Source organism: Scleropages formosus, chromosome 16, assembly GCF_900964775.1.
Source record: "Scleropages formosus chromosome 16, fSclFor1.1, whole genome shotgun sequence".
NCBI lineage: Eukaryota > Metazoa > Chordata > Actinopteri > Osteoglossiformes > Osteoglossidae > Scleropages > Scleropages formosus.
In genome coordinates this window covers 7,266,522-7,284,704 of record NC_041821.1, presented here as the reverse complement: position 1 = coordinate 7,284,704, position 18,183 = coordinate 7,266,522, and the positions used below count along the sequence as shown (strand labels likewise).

At 44.0% G+C, this 18,183-nt stretch overlaps 1 protein-coding gene across 2 annotated transcripts in view; it reads left to right on the top strand.

Annotated features, from left to right (window-relative positions):
* The window catches only part of lrba (LPS-responsive vesicle trafficking, beach and anchor containing), a 168,809-nt gene that overhangs the window by 43,950 nt on the left and 106,676 nt on the right, over nucleotides 1–18,183 (top strand). For both annotated transcript variants that reach the window (XM_018735791.2, XM_018735790.2), the window contains exons 29-34: nucleotides 42–168; nucleotides 401–749; nucleotides 7,014–7,186; nucleotides 9,347–9,425; nucleotides 9,978–10,111; nucleotides 11,377–11,438. In XM_018735791.2, coding sequence (XP_018591307.2) covers nucleotides 42–168; nucleotides 401–749; nucleotides 7,014–7,186; nucleotides 9,347–9,425; nucleotides 9,978–10,111; nucleotides 11,377–11,438 — 924 coding nt within the window. The remainder of the gene's footprint in view (nucleotides 1–41; nucleotides 169–400; nucleotides 750–7,013; nucleotides 7,187–9,346; nucleotides 9,426–9,977; nucleotides 10,112–11,376; nucleotides 11,439–18,183) is intronic.

Below are 18,183 nucleotides of genomic sequence, written 5' to 3'. Positions count from 1 at the left end.
TGCTACAGCCTTTATGTGTGTATCTCCCTCCCCTCTCCCAGGAGGACAGCAAGCAGGCCCAGTTCCTGGCCTTGGCTGTCGTCTACTTTATCTCTGTCCTCATGGTGTCCAAGTACCGTGACATCCTGGAGCCTCATAACGAGAAAAGGCATGCTCATAATAGTGGAGGTATTACAACTTTCCTTCCAGTACCTGAGTAATACTCACTGAGGGGTCCTGCTGTTGTACTTTAGAGGGACATGACTAACCAGAATCTCTTCTGTATAATATTCACTTGGGTGAAAATGTCAAACTGAGAGCCTTCAGTCTGTATGAAAACAATAATTAATGGATTACTAGTATGGAAAGTTCTAAGTCTTGAAAACGAACTTAGCCAGGTGTTGTGAATTTGTTGTCCCAGAGGAGAGTCAGGCTGGCAGATCTGACCTGGACAATGGCGTGCCGCTACGGAGAAGGGACTCGGGGATCGGAGATGAGCAGGCCTCCATTGCTGCAGGGGATGTGGAGCCAGTGGCAGAAGGTGTAACGTCTGGCCCAGATGCCATTAGCGAGGTGCTCTCCACCCTGTCCTCAGAGGTGAAGAGAGGCCAGGAAAGCAAGAATGTCAACGTGAAGGACATTCTGCGCAGCTTGGTCAGCGGTCCGACTGATGACATCACAGTGGACTCCACCCTCCTGCCTGCCACCTTTCTGGGGGCCGTTGGGGACGCTGGCCGTGAACAATCGGTGCAGTTTCGCTCCTTTGACAGGTGGGTCCATCATCCTTTGATTGGCTTCGCTTCCTGGGTCTCCCTCTGATCTACCATCGGCACTAGACACGGGGAAGCCAGATACCGCAGACGGCAAAGAGTGATCGCTGAAAAACTTCCTTTTTTAACTTCAAAGACCTTTATGAAGAAGTTACCTGAGGCCTGTCATCAGAAATGTGCTGTCAGAAGTCCCCTCAAACCTTTTAATCTTTTATTTCCTGACACTGCTTAAAAGCTCGACTTTTGCAGCTGAAGCATATTCTCACACAAACAAACAAGCAACAAAGTGCCTGTCTTGAAGAAAACACATCCGAAAAGTGGCGGCAGCTGCTGCATCCTGGCTCTGCCCCGACTTGGTTGTTTCAGGAAGCAGTTTCTTTTCAGCACTTTGCTGTTGTTTACAGGCCCTCTCCTTCTCCGCATTTTCTGTGGATTGAGAGAACAACAAAACAGCTTTGCACAAGCTGAAAGTATTAGTTAACGGTTTTGTTTTTTTTTTTCTTCTTCTTCTCCCCCTGGGGGGGCAGAGCTGTCAGAATAGCAGACGGGATGATGTGGTGCAGGACAGCCTGGTGTCTACTTTGGATTTGGGCTGCCAATTTGGGCCACCAAGTCCAACTCATCCTCGAGGCCTTCCGGCATGAGACGCACTGTTAAGCATGCGCCTCACTGACTTTGCTCTAGCTGTTATTGCTATCTTAGGGAATTTCAGGACTTCCCTCTGATCCCGCATTTTATCTGAGGAATGCCTGTCAGAAGTCAGATCTGCCCTTGTATCTGGCAGTTTTGGGGAATCTGGCTAGCTGGAGAGTATAGGGTAACAGTTAAGCGGACTCGGGACAGGGGATGGGGGGCCAGCCAGTCTGTTCCCTCGGGCTGCGGAGCTTGGCCTTATCTCTGGCAGGGATCCGAAAGCCCTTGTGCTGAGGTGCCGAGTTATCTCTCCAGCTACTGCTCCCTGTCTGGGGTTCTCAAGGTCCACAGGATGTCCAGTCTCAGCAGGACATTGGGGTTAGGGGCGCTTTGAGATGAGTAGCGGAATTCGCTTTGTATCTTTGATTTATTATTTTTTTCTTCGTTTTTTCTACCGTGGTCAGAAAGTTTCCACAAGGCCATTCAAATGCATATATTCCTTCTAACCTTTGCCCTTTGTGCAATCAACATTTTTGTCTTGACAGTAAATACTACAGCACCTTGTATCGTCTTTGTAGGAAACTTTTTATTTTCACTATTTCTGCCCATCAGTACAAGCAGACGGGGTGGTTAGAGCTGTTGCTTTGGAATGAGAGTCCCTGGTTCGAGTGTCAGTTTATGCTGTAGTATCCTTGATCAAGGCACTTATCCTGAAATAAGAATTATTCCACTGTATAAATGTGTAAATAATTGTAGGTAGCTTGGTGTACAAATCTAAGATTGTAAGTTGGTGTAGAGAAACAATGGTGCGGTGGCGCAGTGGGTTGGACCACAGTCCTCCTCTCCGGTGGGTCTGGGGTTCGAGTCCCGCTTGGGGTGCCGTGTGGCGGACTGGCGTCCCGTCCTGGGTGTGTCCCCTTCCCCCTCCGGCCTTACGCCCTGTGTTGCCGGGTGGGCTCCGGTTCCCCGTGACCCCGTATGGGACAAGCGGTTCTGAAAGTGTGTGTGTGTGTATTAAATGGTAAAAGGTGCGGATGTTTAACATCCAGTCAAGCCACTGCTGCCAAGGAAATGGGCTGGATCATTCTGGGAAGCTCACAGCCCTCCAGAGAACTGGGTTTGACTTTTTTTGCACTTCAGAGGTCTGTTTGGAGGTTCGACTGAACTGTGTTTGGTGCCATTTACAGCTTCTGTCAGTGTGTGGGGGGGGGAATTAAATTACAGATATATGGAGCTGAAATTTTGTTGGTGTGGTCAATGAGGTTACTGCATGCTGCTTGTTTGGCCATGAAAATCTCAGAAACATGTCACTTGATTCCGTGCATTTATTTTGAACGTGTGATCATGTGTTACATCTGCAAACCTGTGGTTGTGTAAATGGTGATGTGGGAGATGTGAACTGACATGTTCCACTCAACCCAGACGTGGAAAGCCTCCACGCTACATTGACAATTTATGATTTCTGTGTGTGGTAAAAACAGGATCTTACAGATGTAGTGGTCAGGGGTCAGAGGTGAAGTATCGCTTTGATTTATCCTCTACATTTGCACCTGGTATGTGCCTGTATATCTTCTTGAGATTCTCCTGTTTTGACAATACGTCTGCAAATATTTGCTGATACAAACCAGAGCTTTGGTAAACACTGGCCTTGCTTGTAGTGCACCCACAATTTGATTTACATGACACCTTTCGGGACAGCTGTTGGAGAGCGCCATCCTGGGAATCTGCAGGATGCTGAATCCTGATGAGCTGTCCCATAGAAGTGACACAGAAGGGTATGGAGGATGCTTTGTCACATAATCACTACTAAACCACTCCGTGACATGATATGTTAACAAGAAGACCAAGTTCGGGGAAGGAGCAGTGTTCTAGGAAGTGACTTCAAAGACATCACTGCGATTAATGTGAGGGTTAAGCCATGCACTGAAATGAAATTGGTGTGGATGAGGTCAGATGTTAGAGCACGAGCACTGCACAAGCCCCTTGGTATACTACCATCATGGGGGGGGGGTGAAAGTCCATCTGTGTGAGTAACTGATGGGATAGAGAAGAAATCTGGATCCCAGCAAATCACTGTAGTGTTGTTACATGAAGGCATTACACTACATAGTCCAAACTGCCAGAGTTTCCGGATGCAAAACGAGGGGAGTCACAGCTCAGAGGACATCTAGTTCTAGTCTAGGAATCACTTCCAGAGAAGGCGTTTCCCACATTGCTGGCCCCACCTACATCTACTTGTCTCCCCTGTGGAGCGGTCAGCTCTTGTTGCCAGATGTGTCGTTGCACTCGTGGTCAGACAGATAAATTGCCTGTGTTGTGCACACAGACCACTGAGGGAAACCTGCTGTGCGACACGCAGTACACAGCATCGTCCACACATGCCCTACATATGACACGGCTACCTTCGTTTTAGCATTTTTGACAGTTCTGGGTTTGTACGGAAATCGCACAAATGGAAGCCCTGATGTTTGCCGCTCCGCACAGCATTGGTCAGCCGGATCTTAGCCAGTGCTTCACGTTGAAACAACGTTTTACATGTTTGTTTTGCCATTGGTTAATGTGATGAATAATTCAGTGGCTGCTGACCAGAAACCACATTTTTATTGATGATTTGGCCATCCATTTAACTGGTGACTTGATGGCTGATTAATTGTCCTCCATGTTTTTCCCTGCTGTTGATTCTGGGCAGGTGTAGCTAATGATACGCTGAATAATTTAGAGAATTAGCAGTCGAACAGATGGAAGCCCTCCCAACAACATCCCCACCCCCACTTCAGTCATTCACTCTGTGCATTACCACCTCCAATGGAAACCAGTTTGACTCCTTCGCTTGTCCATGTGCATTTGTAATTTCTGCATGTTCTTAGGTTCTTAAAAAAAACTTTCAAAATTGTCATTAAGCGCTTGTCCAGTGCAAGAATATTGTGGTCCAGAGCCTATCCTGCAAGTTAGGGGTGTGAGGCAGGGTATAATGTAAGTGTGGTGCTAGTCCATCTCAGAGCAGTGACCACATACTTGTATTAAAAAAAAAAAAATCCAAAAATGTGCGACATTTCCCAGATCTATACAAAGCATGTGCATATTAGACTTGCTCCACTTGTAGTGCTGTTTTAAGTTTCTCTGAGTTAATTTGCTTTACAGTATGCGTCAGTATAAAAATGTCCCTCCCTTGATAGGTGGGGTTAAAAGCAGCCATCTGCAGGGCCGTGGGGAACTCCGGTGGATTTGCAGCAAGCCATCCAGGATGTAATTAAACAAGCAGATAGCCAGATGGATTGAGCTGCACTCAGCTCATGGCTGAGGCTCTCATGGTGTAATTGAAATTAAGCGCTGTGGTGGGAGCTTCCTGCGGTTTGCCGATGAAGGCTCTCTATATTCAGTAAGGGTGCCGTACAGGAGGATGCACGAGTTCACCGATTGCCAGGTTTCCACTTAGTAGGAAAGGTACAGGAGTGCAATGGGTTTCGCAGGTGTTTCTCACTGCCCGGGCTGTAGTTTCACATCTGGGTTTGAATCTGGCTCTGTCTGTGCAAAGTTGACATTGTCCCTATGTTTGTGTGGGTTTCCTACCACAGTTCAAAGACATGGCCAAAGAAAGCAGTGGTAAACCACTTCTGAACCCTCTGTTACCATGAAAATCATGCAAGTGGTCACTGTGTGATGAACTCTACACTCTTAAGTAAAACAATAGTGTTGCTTTCACATATATTATCTTATACACACCTAAAATAAATGAAAATTATGTTTTGTTGATTCAGATTACCCTGTTTGACTTGTTTTTCTCCAGTGCAACTTTATGTCAAGCTACTTACAATGATTTATCCATTTATACAGCTAAGTAATTTTTACTGTATGAGTTCAAGGGAATTGCATAGGAGATCGAATTTGAACCTGGGTTCTTTGAGTGGAAGGAGGCACCTCTAACCCCCACACCACCTGCTGCCCCATTCAGTTAGCATCCTATGGAATGAAATTAATGAGATGTGATGGTTTGTCTTTTCGTAGTCTTAATGTCTTTGAGGACCCGTGTATTATACCATGTTGCTGGCTCCTTTTTGAAGAAGAAAGAGATATTCATTGTCACTTCCCATATCGTAATCTGAGTGGGATACATTAAATATTTTCGATGCAAAAACAGATACTTGTCAGTGGGGACAGTGGATAGATGGCTGGTCTCCATTTTTTTGCCATTTCGTTACTGTAGTAAAGATCAGTGTGAGTCATTATCTTCGTTTGAGCTGTATGCTCTTTAACCTTCTTTGTGTCATGTCCCTTCTTAAACCATAACAACCTCCTCTCTGGAGCTTGGAGCCTCATTGATGCCGTGGCTCCTTTCGAACCAGGCCTCCTTTCTGCTTCCAAAGAGGGCTGATTATGCACCAAGGTCCCAAGCTGTCACTGTTAATAAGACTCCTGTCCCTTTGAAATGAGAGGTACTCTGCAGTCTGTTACTCCACTTAATGTGAATACACTTAAGCTTTCTTAGTGGCATTCTACTGACTGCATAAATGAGATTTCCTACCCGAGTCAGATACTTAAATTAGACGCACCAAACGTCTGTCAGTCTCACCCAGCCGTACAACACAATCCTTCAGAATTGTATGACCCATCAATGGTAGCAACGCATGCTTTCAGAATCCTGTAGTTACTCAGAAGATGACAAGCTTCACTTCAGAATCGAACTGTCTATTGGCCGTGTCATACATTAGCTGTCCATCATCAATAACTGCCATCCGGGTGTGGATTTTTGATCTAAAGCCCATCCTGGAAGCATACGGCATGAGACGGAGTATACGCTGGATGGGATCCCAGTCTATTAAAGAGCAATTGCACGCATACTCACGAAGGGCGATTTAGAGTTACCAATCCACCTGAAACACGTGATTTTGTATGGTGGGAGGAAGCCAGGGAACCCACAGCAGCACGGTGAGAACATGCGAAATCTGGATAGATTGGCACCTGGTTTACCGCTTGTACGTTTGTACTATCCTTACCAGTTAATGTTTGATCAGTAATATCACTGAGTGCGATGTCATTGAAATGAACATAGGCTCTCTGTTCACAGTTTGTAGTGGCTTATGTTCGTGCCATGGGACTGCTGTTATGTTCAATGAAGAGTGGTGCAACAGCTGTGGAATATTCCACGTCCAGGAAATGTTATTGTTTCTGGTCCTGCTCTTTTAATAGTCCCCATGATTTTGTGCAAACTCACAGGTTGTTGTTGGAAATTGAAGTATAAAGGTTAGGATGGCAATTACATACCCTTGCTGTTTATCGTTGGAGGTATTAAATGACTCATCTTCTCATTGACTCTGGAAATCCCAGAGCTTTAGTTAAAAACAATATATTTCCACGCAGACAAAAGAACAACTCCCCCAAACCACGATCCCCGGAGAGACCTTTTTAACAAGATGCTCTTCCTCCAGCGTACTCTATCCTCTTTTGGACATTGCTTTATAAATGCCTGTGGCTACAGTCGTGAGCAGCGTAAATTGTTCTGGTTACCTAGAGTCCCCTGTTGCTGGTCTTTTGTGAAACTGATTTTATTAAATCTTTCTTGTTTATCTGTTTTATTGTTGCAGCCATTGTGTGTGCTATTAAGGTGTGGGTTTATATGTGTGTGTTCTCCAGGAGTGTTGTGGTGACCCCTAGGAAACCTGGGGCAGGTCCATCGTTGGGAGCTGTGTCCTCTGCAGTGGCTCTCCCAGCTACCACAGCTGTTGCTCCTGGGGGGATGCCCGAGAGTGTTGCCATTGTATCCTCTGATGCTGCTGCCCCGGGTACCGTGAGTGAGCCAGCAGTCGGTGAGTCGTGACTCTGGACGTGGGGGGTGGGGGGGGCAGGATGGCATCAGGTCATTCCCATGCAGAATAGACAGATGTTTTCTTCTTCATACGGGAATTATTGCTGCTGTTGTGTGTTTAGCGAATGTCTTCTCCAAGGCTGCTGTCAGATGTAAAGAGTACAGGGCAATTTAGTCATGAGTCTTTTGACTGTGGGAGGAAACCAGAGCAGTTGGCTGAAATCCACACAAGTGCAAGGAGCACAAGCAAACCATACAAACAAGGCTGGATTCAAACCCACATCCAATCACACAGCCTAAGAGCTGAGAGTCACAAGTGTTACTTGCTGTGCCACTGTGCTGAGGAATGAGGGACAAATGCACTTCAGTTGTTGAAACTACTTTCCAGTAGATAAGACACTGTCTCAGGTCTGCTTCTTCTGTCCATGTGCCCATGAGGACTGTTAAGTGACATGGTTTCTTGTGGCTGTGTTCAAGTCTGTCTGACAGTAGTTAGATGTGCCCGGAAACTAAAAACGTAGCCTGACAACATCTTAAAAGCCTTTTGTTTAGGCAGAAAAAAATAGGATTATTATAAGCCTATGTATTTCATGTTTTAACATCATCAGCTGACATTTTCAGATGGTGAATAGAATGGTAGGATGTTTGCTTTTAAATCATTCTCCACGGCATAATCGGTTCTGTGATGCACAGGTTTACCTACTGAAATAATGTTCTGTTAGCCAGACCGTGTCAGTGTTTTAGCAGCAAGTCAGTGCTTATGGAATTTGTTTTAAACACATACACAATGGCTTTTGAAACAGATGCCATGTTGGCAGTTGCTAGCCAAGCTCGCTGATGTTTACACCTTTTTCAAAACGATTCGAGAAGGATGCTGAAGGGTCCTATCCTCGAGACGGGCACAGCAGCAAAAGTGCAACCTGAACCGGCGGGAAGGTTGTGCCTCCGTTCGTCTCACTCTTGCGCTCGTCAAACAGGCGACGCTGGGAAAACACAGATAATCTGTTTGCTCTCCCTTTCATGTCCGTGTAAGTGTCTGTGAAAGCGTCACTCCACAAGGGGGGGTTATCAGGAAGGCAGATTAATGTAGATGGGTTAATCTACTCCCATGTGTTTGAAGTAGCTACTTCATTTACACCCCAGGGGGTGGGGGGTTTCCTCACACACATGTTGGTACTTAAGCTGCAGCCCCTCGCAGCCTGACAGCATTCCATGCTGCCCAGTGCCGCCTGTCACGCGCCGGGAGCCCCTGCAGCGGAAGAAAACACCACTGCGTTAGGGTCCGGGGGAAACGACTGGGGAACTTGTGCAACGCTTTTGCTCACAGTGCCCACGTGTTTGTGAGCATTTTCATTGGCCACTGTGAAGGTATTTTGATTAAACTGAACGAAATTGAATTTATAGGTCAGTCAGTTAATCTATCAGTCTCTCTGGTCATTGCAGGTGTTTTTGGAAGTGCCTCTGAACGGAAGTAATAGTAAAATAATATAGTTTCAACACCCAAGAGTCTTATAAACAAATTTACAGTCAAAAGTACTGTTTTTAAAATCAAACTTAAAATGTAAGAGAGGAATTTTTCCAGTATTTTTTTTTTTTTTTTTTGTCTTGTCAATTCACTGAATTAAAATTTTAAAAAACATTTTCCATGCCCATCATAGATGATATATAAATATATTTTTATGGTGTCAGTTTGTATCTTTTCAGTCAGGACCAATATGTTCTTACGTTTACATTTATTTATTTAGCAGATGCTTTTCTCCAAAGCAACTTCCAATGGATACTATGTAGTGTTATCAGCCCACACGCTTTATTCACCATGGTGACTTAGATTGCTAATACACTACTTACACTGGGTCACTCATCCGTACATCAGTGGAACGCACTCGTCTCGGTATCACTGACACACAGTTTTTATTTACAGGACCCAAACTAAAAAATATCTTGTTTTCTGTTAAGCCCTAATTCTTGTATTTTGAATTGGACTGAATTGCAACTGTATTGTCGTTGTACTGCTGTGCAATACAACGATACATGTTACAGTACAATTTTGGTATGAATAAATGCCATAAGTAATTTCAAAAAGAATTTTAATAACATGCATTGCAGTCGTCTTTACTGCTCCACTGTGTCCACGTGTAAGGATATGTCTGGTTTCATATAGATGCCGGCTCTGTGGGCACAAACCTGCCATCTGTCCCTGGAGTATCCCCCATGACCCGCAACTTACCGTCCAGCATGAGGTAGGGGTGTCAGAGGGCACCTGTGCCCATTGGCATTGCTCTCATTTACCCTTCTCTTTTATCGCTCTTTGACCATCACTCCTCTTGTGTCCTTCTGTCCCTCTTTTGTCTCACCACTATCTCTGCATCTTCTTCCCTTTCCTTTTCCCTTTTCTTCTTCTCTCCTTCCATAATGCTCCCTTTTCTCTCCCTCTTTGCACTCTATCATTTATCTTCTCTTTTCCCCACCTAATCTGTTGGTTTGTTTCTCTTGCTCCTTTTCTGTTTGTCTTGCTGTTTTCATGCTGATGCTTATACTCCTCTAGTTAACACTCAGATAAAATACCTTGAAGTCCCAATCTCCTGTTTAGAAATGTTTTTTTTTTTTTTTTTTTTTTGGAAAACCAGACTAACACCTGGCTTCTTGTTTGTTTTTAATGTAATAATGATTGGCCTTTTTTCCAGTAAGTGTGATTGTTATAATGATTTCTTCTTTTGGTGAATGGTTTTATGTGAAAAACATGTGTACAAATGGATTAAGTGTCCTGCTTACTGTCCCCATCTGTCTCCCAGTATCTCAGAGAGACTGGAACATTCCCTGGAAAAGGCGGCCCCCTTGCTGAGGGAGATCTTTGTGGATTTCGCCCCTTTCCTGTCACGTGCACTCCTAGGCAGCCATGGGCAGGAGCTGCTCATCGAGGGGACCAGTAAGCGCTTCAGAACCAATTTCATTGTCTCAGAACAGTGTTCATGTACAAGAAACTCTTCCCTCTGTGAAGTGCTCAGTCAATCAGCTGAATTTCACTTTATTTTGGAACCAGTGAGCGTTGTTGCAGACAGATTACACCCTGTGTTAGTTATCTTTGAGGTATATGATTAAGGTTTTTCAACAGAGATTTGAGTACTTTACTGTTGAAATTGGATGTGCCAGATGTTTGCAGTTGGCTGAAGAGGGATTTTATTTCTTTTCTTATACAGGATGTACTGGTAACAGTGCATCCATGGACATCAACACAGTCCCAAACTGGCCGTCAGAGCTGTCAGGATAGATGTTAATTAAGGCTAAAAATATCCTCACCCATTGCATTTTTGGCTGTGGGATCACAGTGGCTCCAATGATACATTTTGCAGTTTTTTCCAGATACGTTATGAGAAAAGAATTGTGCTTGGGCATGTTAAAAATTTGGGATCTTAATATTCTGAAGTGCCACAGTAATCAAATTTTAGCTGTAAAGCATCTAGAGTGTTTTTTAACTAACTGATTATATTGCGATGGAGGTTTTATAGAGAAAGGGGGGTCAGGGGGTCATGCAACTAATAAGAGTGTTTGGGGTGTCTGCTGCCAGCGAACCAAATGGAAAGTTGATTGATGGCCGGGGGCCTGCGGGGACGGAGCGAGTGGGAAGGCAGAGGTCACCCACCGCTTCCCCTCTCTGCATACGTAATGGCTGCCGCCGCTCTGAAGTAGCACGCTGGCAGATATGACCGATCAATAAGACATATGCTCTGCACATTTGTAGCTGTAATACAAGGCCCAAATATGTATTAGTTTACAGTAACATTATGTTGGTTTATTAGAGCCATCGATACTTTTGTCCCCACAGCTGTTCCACAATTTCTGTGTGTGTGTGTGTGTGTGTGTATGAGAGAGAGAGAGACTGAAAAAAGCAGTCTTTGTATGTTTGGAGGATGCATGCCTTTGTTGCAAGGATAACATATAATATAAATGCAACAATGGATGTCTAGGAAAAAAATCTGAATCCGAGTCATCTTTAATTACAGTAAACTGTCCCCTTAAATAAAAATGGTTAATTTAACCAAAATGGGTTCAAATGTGCTGTATATTGGACCTTGTGTAGTGTGTATAGTACATGACTGTGGTGTTTCCTGCACTGTGTAAACTTGCCTTCATGGATGCTTGTTAATGCGGTTGCTAGGGTAACACTCTGCTCTTGTCTTTCCTGTCCCACAGGTCTAGTGTGCATGAAGTCTAGCAGCTCTGTGGTGGAGCTGGTCATGCTGCTGTGCTCTCAGGCAAGTGGACTGCCATGTGTCCCCTTACTGCAAACAGAAATATACACACACTACACCACTTCCAGAGCTTAGTTCTACCGTAGGTCCTGCTTGCTTCATCCCAGGACCTCCTCACAAATCCACTCTTGACCTTTTTTATAAAAAAAAAAAAAACAAAATGCAAAATAAGGGAGCCTTTTATGGTGTTGATATCGGTGCCAAGGTCAGGGGTTCTGACCCGTTTGAGCACCTTTGACCCACATTAATTGCCCGGAATGTGTTATTTGCCACACGGACCAATGCAGAATGAATGCAGCCTTTCATCGATTTTGTTTTTTCGTCCTTTGTGGCAGTGTTGCCAAATTTATTTAGCTCTTTCTGATGGACTGTCCATGAATATAAATGAAGGAATCATAGCGGGTGTAAGAAATCAATAGAATGTGTCATCAATAGTGGAGATCAGGCATAAAGGTGCTGTGGTCGGATGCTGAGGGGAGGTTGTGGTCACGGTACTGTATCTCCAGATCGAGCATTGAGAGTGCGCTGTACAGGCCTTGTTTGTGTTGGTCCCAGATCCTGTTGAACATGCTTGCTGGCAGCAGTGTAAAAACACGCTTGACTGATGACCCTTGTCCTACTTCCCCTTTTGCATTTTATCAGTTTTATTTTTAAATCAAAAAACGAATCTTCTCTCCCTTCCTCCGCTCCCCCCAGTACTCCATTTTCCTAGTTTAATTCGCTGTGCTCCTTCTCCTGGGGTGATATAGAGAGATTACACATCAGCAAGGGTGTCATTTTGCCGGGGTGCTGGAGAGAAGTGAACCCTAGCATCCGGAAGGGAGAATAAATGACACGCTCTAATGCACCTATTTGTCATATCTGTCCGGCCGTTGTTTAATGCTAATCTAATCAAAGGCAGAATCTGGCGGCAGCCGCCTCAGCCAGTTTGCAGGCATGCCGCTCGGCGCTCCCTGGAAAAGACTGCAAATATGGCGCAGATTGCACCAATAAATCACTGGGCCAAATTCTCACACAGCCAATGCAAATGTAATTTTATTGTTGGGGGGAGGCGTGGAGCGCAATGGCAGCCGTCGGCTTAAATTAAAAAAGGACACAGCTCCAGCGAGTGTTTATTCACCCAGTGGATGGGTGATGTGTAGGCCATCATGTGGCGATAATTACGCATTATGATGTGCGCATCCCTTTCTTTGAGCGGATCAGACGGACGTGGGGTGCAGGCTGCATGTCATTTAGTCCCGAGACAAAGCGAGGAGTCGTATAGCAAACATGTAGGAGATGGAAGGAGGAAGACCTCTGGTGGACTTGATGCTGACCTGGAGAGGAGACAGATGTGGAAGAGGGTGGATCCAGTGGTGGGGGGATGTGAATTTGATTGATTCCTTGTATGTGCGTCCCCCCGCTCATTCACAATGAGAAGGGATTCGATACTATCTCTAAAATTTTTAATTAATTTCTAGGGTGAGATGGAGTGGACTTGGTGTCAGAGATCGCGGGATAAGGTCACGGTGGGGTTTTAATCATGGCTGAGCTGAGAGATGTGAGCCCAGCCACTGGAGTGCCATCGAAGAACGGATTGTAAACCGCAGTTTGATAGCATGGTGCTCCAAAGAAAACGCATTCTCTCACAATTAAAGATCAATTTTCCCATCCAACATTGACTGTGGGATGCTTTATTGCTTTTCACTTTCTTGTGGTGATATTGACTCTCATATATAAAGTTAGTGTACAGGCTGATCTCTGAAGGCCTCTTCCAGGGAGTGGAACCTATATACTTTGTCAGAACGTTGTTACGGGATGTATAAAAGAAGAAAAAATGAGTACTTGATGAAAGGACCTTACAGAATGTACTCCTCTCTGCGAGCTGGTTTGGCGGGGGGGTGTTCCCTGATCGGTGTCCTGCACCCTGCACTTCTTTTTGCTTCCATGTCGGTAAGCTTATCTCACCCGAAGGTCTTTCCAAGAAGGACTTGCCAGTTTCGATGTTTACAGGAACCCTTGAACATGTAATCCTCTGCTCTTGTAATGGCAGCAGGTAACATGAAGGTTAAGTAAATGGACTTGTACCCTGGAAATTGTCAGTTTATGTCCCTGGAGATGCACAACTGTTGTACCTATAAGGAATGTATTTCCTTAAGTTAAAATATCCAGTTTCATTAATGGCAGGAATTGTATGTTGCTTTGAATAGGAACATGGCGATTTGCAGAAAAAAAATACGTATTAATTTACTGTAAATATTGTTGCCGCTGTGTATTCAGGCAGGTCTTCCCATTTCTTATAATGGAAAAGCAAAGTCAGATGTAGCCCTGGGCATGATTTTTAAGCATCTCACTGAAAATGGCGGTTGTGGGATGGATGATGTGATGACTTGGCTTCATATCAAGACATTTACTTGGTGCAGGTAATTGTAAGTGATGGAACCCTCAGAATGCTCTTCCTCGTTGCATGAATATCATCTCAGAGAGTCATCATCTTGCCATTCAGGCCGTGTTATAAAAGCTTTCTTTTTTCCGCCCGCCCTAATTCAGCCTGACATCCCCTCCAACAACATGGCCTCGATGCCAGCTTTAAAGCTAAATTTATAGCTGTGCATTCTGAAGTATATCACTTTAAAAGGTTTCAACCCAAAACATCTAATAAATAAATAATGGGCACGGGCTACTCGGCAGCAGAATCTCCGGACAAGAAATCATTTCATCGGATACTCAGCAGCCTGCTATCTGAGAGCGCTGTCAGATAAATCCCGGAGTAGCTGCATTTTGTGTCCTGTAAATCACTGCTTATTGTCTGAGCCTTCTGTCAGGTCATCTATTCTTCTCCCATTTATCAGAAATGCGTTCTGTTCACATTGGGGGTTGGAGGGTGTGATACCAATGTGTTGTGGAGACCGGAGCGCCATAATTACTGAAAAATCAGGCTTTAAGGCACCATTAGCAGAGATGATTGTTCACAGTGGAATTGTCTAGTTCTGATTTGAAGCCTTTAAATATTAGCAGAAACAAACACTTTTAAAATTGTATTTTTTACTTAACAGTAGATCTGGATCAGAGTAACAGTGATTATCAGTATAATGAGAGAATGCCAATTAATAGGGGTACAAGCATGTTCAATGCAAGGGCACAGGTTGACCATACTTAGCAGGGTTGATCATGTGTTACAATTTAAGAAATTCAGAAAAAGTGACAAAACCTTGAATTCTTAAGATTGAGTCAGGTGAAAAGGTAACTCCTTAAGTGTAAGAAGTGCTGGCATCAGACACATTAGTGGAAGGAGCTTCTGGTATGGACCTTTCCACATTCTCACTGTACATATACAGTGCTGCTTGAAAGTGTGTGAAACCTTTGTGTCCCTTAATTTTACCACAAAATGGTTATTTTATGGGAAGCAGTCTTTCTTATCTGACACAATAGGTGTGTAATGACCAATTCCATACGTTGCTCTACAGGAAATCATGGGTAGTAGAAAATCGGCAGTAGTGCAGGCGCAAAAAAAATAAGATGCATTGGTTAAACCAAGTAGGTAAGTAGAATCAGTTGTGTAAATCATGATCATTTATTTTGTTTATTTTAACTTTTTTTAAAAAATAATTACATCCCTATAGGGTTCACATACTTTGAAGCAGCATTGTACATGCGTTTTTAGTGTACCCTCTATAAGTGTTTTTATTCTTCAGCTGATTCAAAGGTATTACAGTCAGTGTGAGATTTTTCAGCATATATAACCCTTCACATCATGGGGACCATTTCGTCAGTTTTTTGTTAGAAATTCAAAAAAGTATTAAACAATCATAAATGCTTCAATGGTTGTTTTAAATATGCACTGTTTTAGGAAACCATTTAATGAATGTCAACAGAAGAAAACGTGCAGATTTTCCTCATTAAATATATATCTAGTTTGTGCTACATTAATCTGGTGTACAAAATTAGAAGCCTTTGTATAAAAGCGTAATTGTAATTAATAATAATTATGGCAATGATGATGACGGTAATGATGGTGATCATGATGTATAATTCTCCTTTGAACCTATCTGTGCCATTAAGGTGTAGTTAACCTGTTTAACAGATGGGCACCTCTCTGGGAAATGAGCTGGGGAGACATTGACTTCCCAAAGTACTTGGCGTTCCCCGACCCTTGACCTTTAGGCTGAAAGCAGAGAGCTGCCCGGGTGCAGAGTTTAGCCTGCCCCAGGCAGGGAGCACGCGGTTGCTCTGGCTGCTGGATCAATACCGTGAGGCAGAGCTGTATGACAACCAGGAATCCTCTTTGCTTGCTTTTAGCGCAGCGCAGTAAGAAGGGTGACTTCAGTGGCTGGGAGATGTGGAAATCTGGACACAAACTGCCTTCTTGTTTTCTGGTTTGTGAAGCAGAAATTTTCTATTTGTCACCTAGCCATCTCTCATTGCCCCAGCAGCATACATGCAAGGGTTGGAGGCGTGCAATGGTGTTCCTCTGCTAGAAGGAGCGAGGGGGAAAAATGTGGCCGAACACACAGCTAGAGCGATGCCCCGCTGCTTAGGAAAACATGCAGGCAAAGTTCAAAACCCAAGTGATGTAGGACAGGTTTTTCCCTCTTCCCCCCTCGTTCATGCCATGGGGTGTGTGACCAGCCGCCGCCGCCTCTCCCGTTCGTCTAGTCAGAAGATTAACAGCACCGCAGCTTTGTGGCAAATCCTGTTGAGTGGTATTCTCTAGTGTAACAAAGTGAAAACAAAGTAATATCAACTGCCACTTCACTGAACTGCCTTCCCCTGGCCCCCTGCCGATGGGAGCAGCGCAGCTCTTCCTGACAGGAAGTGGGGGGGACCTGGCCGCGCCGCCGGACCCCAAACCCGAAGTGGCTTTTCATTTGGCACCTGGCTGTTTTACAGCTCAGCTCTGGAGATGGAGCAGGAATGGCTGAAATCAGAGCAGTTCACTAGAAAGAAAAAGATCCTCCAAGTCAAACTGTCACCATTCATTTCTTTTTATTTGCTTTTTCAAGGTTCTGGAGGGGTTAGTAGTAATTTATTCATTCATTTTCTAGTCTGTCACTTCACGGTGTAACTGTTCATGCATCGTAATTCCATAAGCATCCCCAGATACAACCTTTATTCAGCCACTACTCTGGCATTGTACTTGCTCATTTGTGTATCTTATAATATTTAAGAAAAAAAAATGGTGGGAGGGTATAGGGATTTGTCTATCCTGTGTCTTATGCACGTACTCGAACGATGAACCTTGGTGCAGCAAGTGGTAGGGAATGAACTAGGTTTGCTTGAGACTTTCATGTCTGCAGCTGTCTCTCTTTCTCTTAATGTAATGCACAAATTGTATTTTGCTGAGATGTGTGTCGCTTTGGACAAAGCGTCTGCTAAATGAATAAATGTAAATGTAAGTGGTTGATTTTTGGCATTGTTAAAAGACAGGAAAGTATGTAAAGCTTTGAGTAATTTTGCTAAGCCCTCGAAGGGTGGCGATCACCCATGTATGATGCAGAATGCTGTGGTGTTATTTTTCCACTGTATCAATTCACACTGTGACTCACTGTCAAACTGTTTTTAAAAACGATACCAATGAAGAGGGGTGATCATCCACTAAAAGCCTCTGTCGCCACTCGTGTCCCCTCAGGAAACCATTTACCGTATTACCGTGTTTCTGCTTTTACCCAGTTCCTTATAGGATGTTCGTAGAAAAAATATTGGGAACGTTTCTTGATGTATAAGGAGTATTTGTCTTCACAGGGGAGCACTGCACAGAGCTTTGTTTTCTTTTCGATGAGATAGCATCGAGTGTGCGAGTGCCCAGCTGGCTTGTGCGGCCAATTGAGCCGTGCCCATGTGCGCTGTCAGATGGCATTGCGATAGGGCCATGGAGCGGAGGAGTACAGCAGTCGCTTTCCTCGATCCTGCAAAGGCTCCTCCAGTGGCTATTTAGGGGCAACCCTTCCTCCTGTTTAAAGCACATACTCGCCTCTTTCCCACTTAGATTATACTTGCTGTATGGAGTGTGGCACAGAACAAAGCTTTATGTGCTGACTTGAGTGCGAAGCAAAACATTTATGAAACTTTGTGTTGCAGCTTCATACTTCTGATCCGCAGACTGAAATGACTCTCCTCAGTCCCACTGTTTCTGGACAAATCAATTTGTTGCATGAAGTCTATATGTATTGCATTTTTGTCACAGTTATTCATTTAGCTGATGTTTTTCTTAAAGACAATGTAGTTTTGTGCACAAAAGTACTGTTACCCATTTATACAGCTGGGTAATTTTTACTGTATATTTTAAGTACCTTGCTCAAGGGTACTGCAGTGAGAGATGAGATTTTAACCTGCACCTGTCATTTGTCCACTTCCCACTTCTTATTTTTTTAAAGCATCGTGGGGAAAAAAAATTGCCCTTCGTATATTAAAGGGATTATATTTGTGTAATTGGTGGCATAATGGTTAGAGTTGCTGCCTTTGGACTCAAAGGTTGTGGGTTTGAATCCCACTTCCAGCTGTAGTACCTTTGAGCAAGGTACCCTAATTTGTTCTAGTAAAATTATCCAGCTGTATAAATTGATAAATATTTAAAGTAGCTTATCATTGTAAGTTGCTTTGGAGAAAAATATAGTGGCAGTTTTTCTTTGTTCTGATTTTTATTCCCAATTCCATCAAATAAGCTGCTATCAGACTTGCTGTACTTTACATTGTGGAATGGTTTAAGTCTGTGTCCAGTAGCCTCAGGCCTGTCCTATTCGGCCTGGCGATGGCTTTCGTTCAGAGGTCT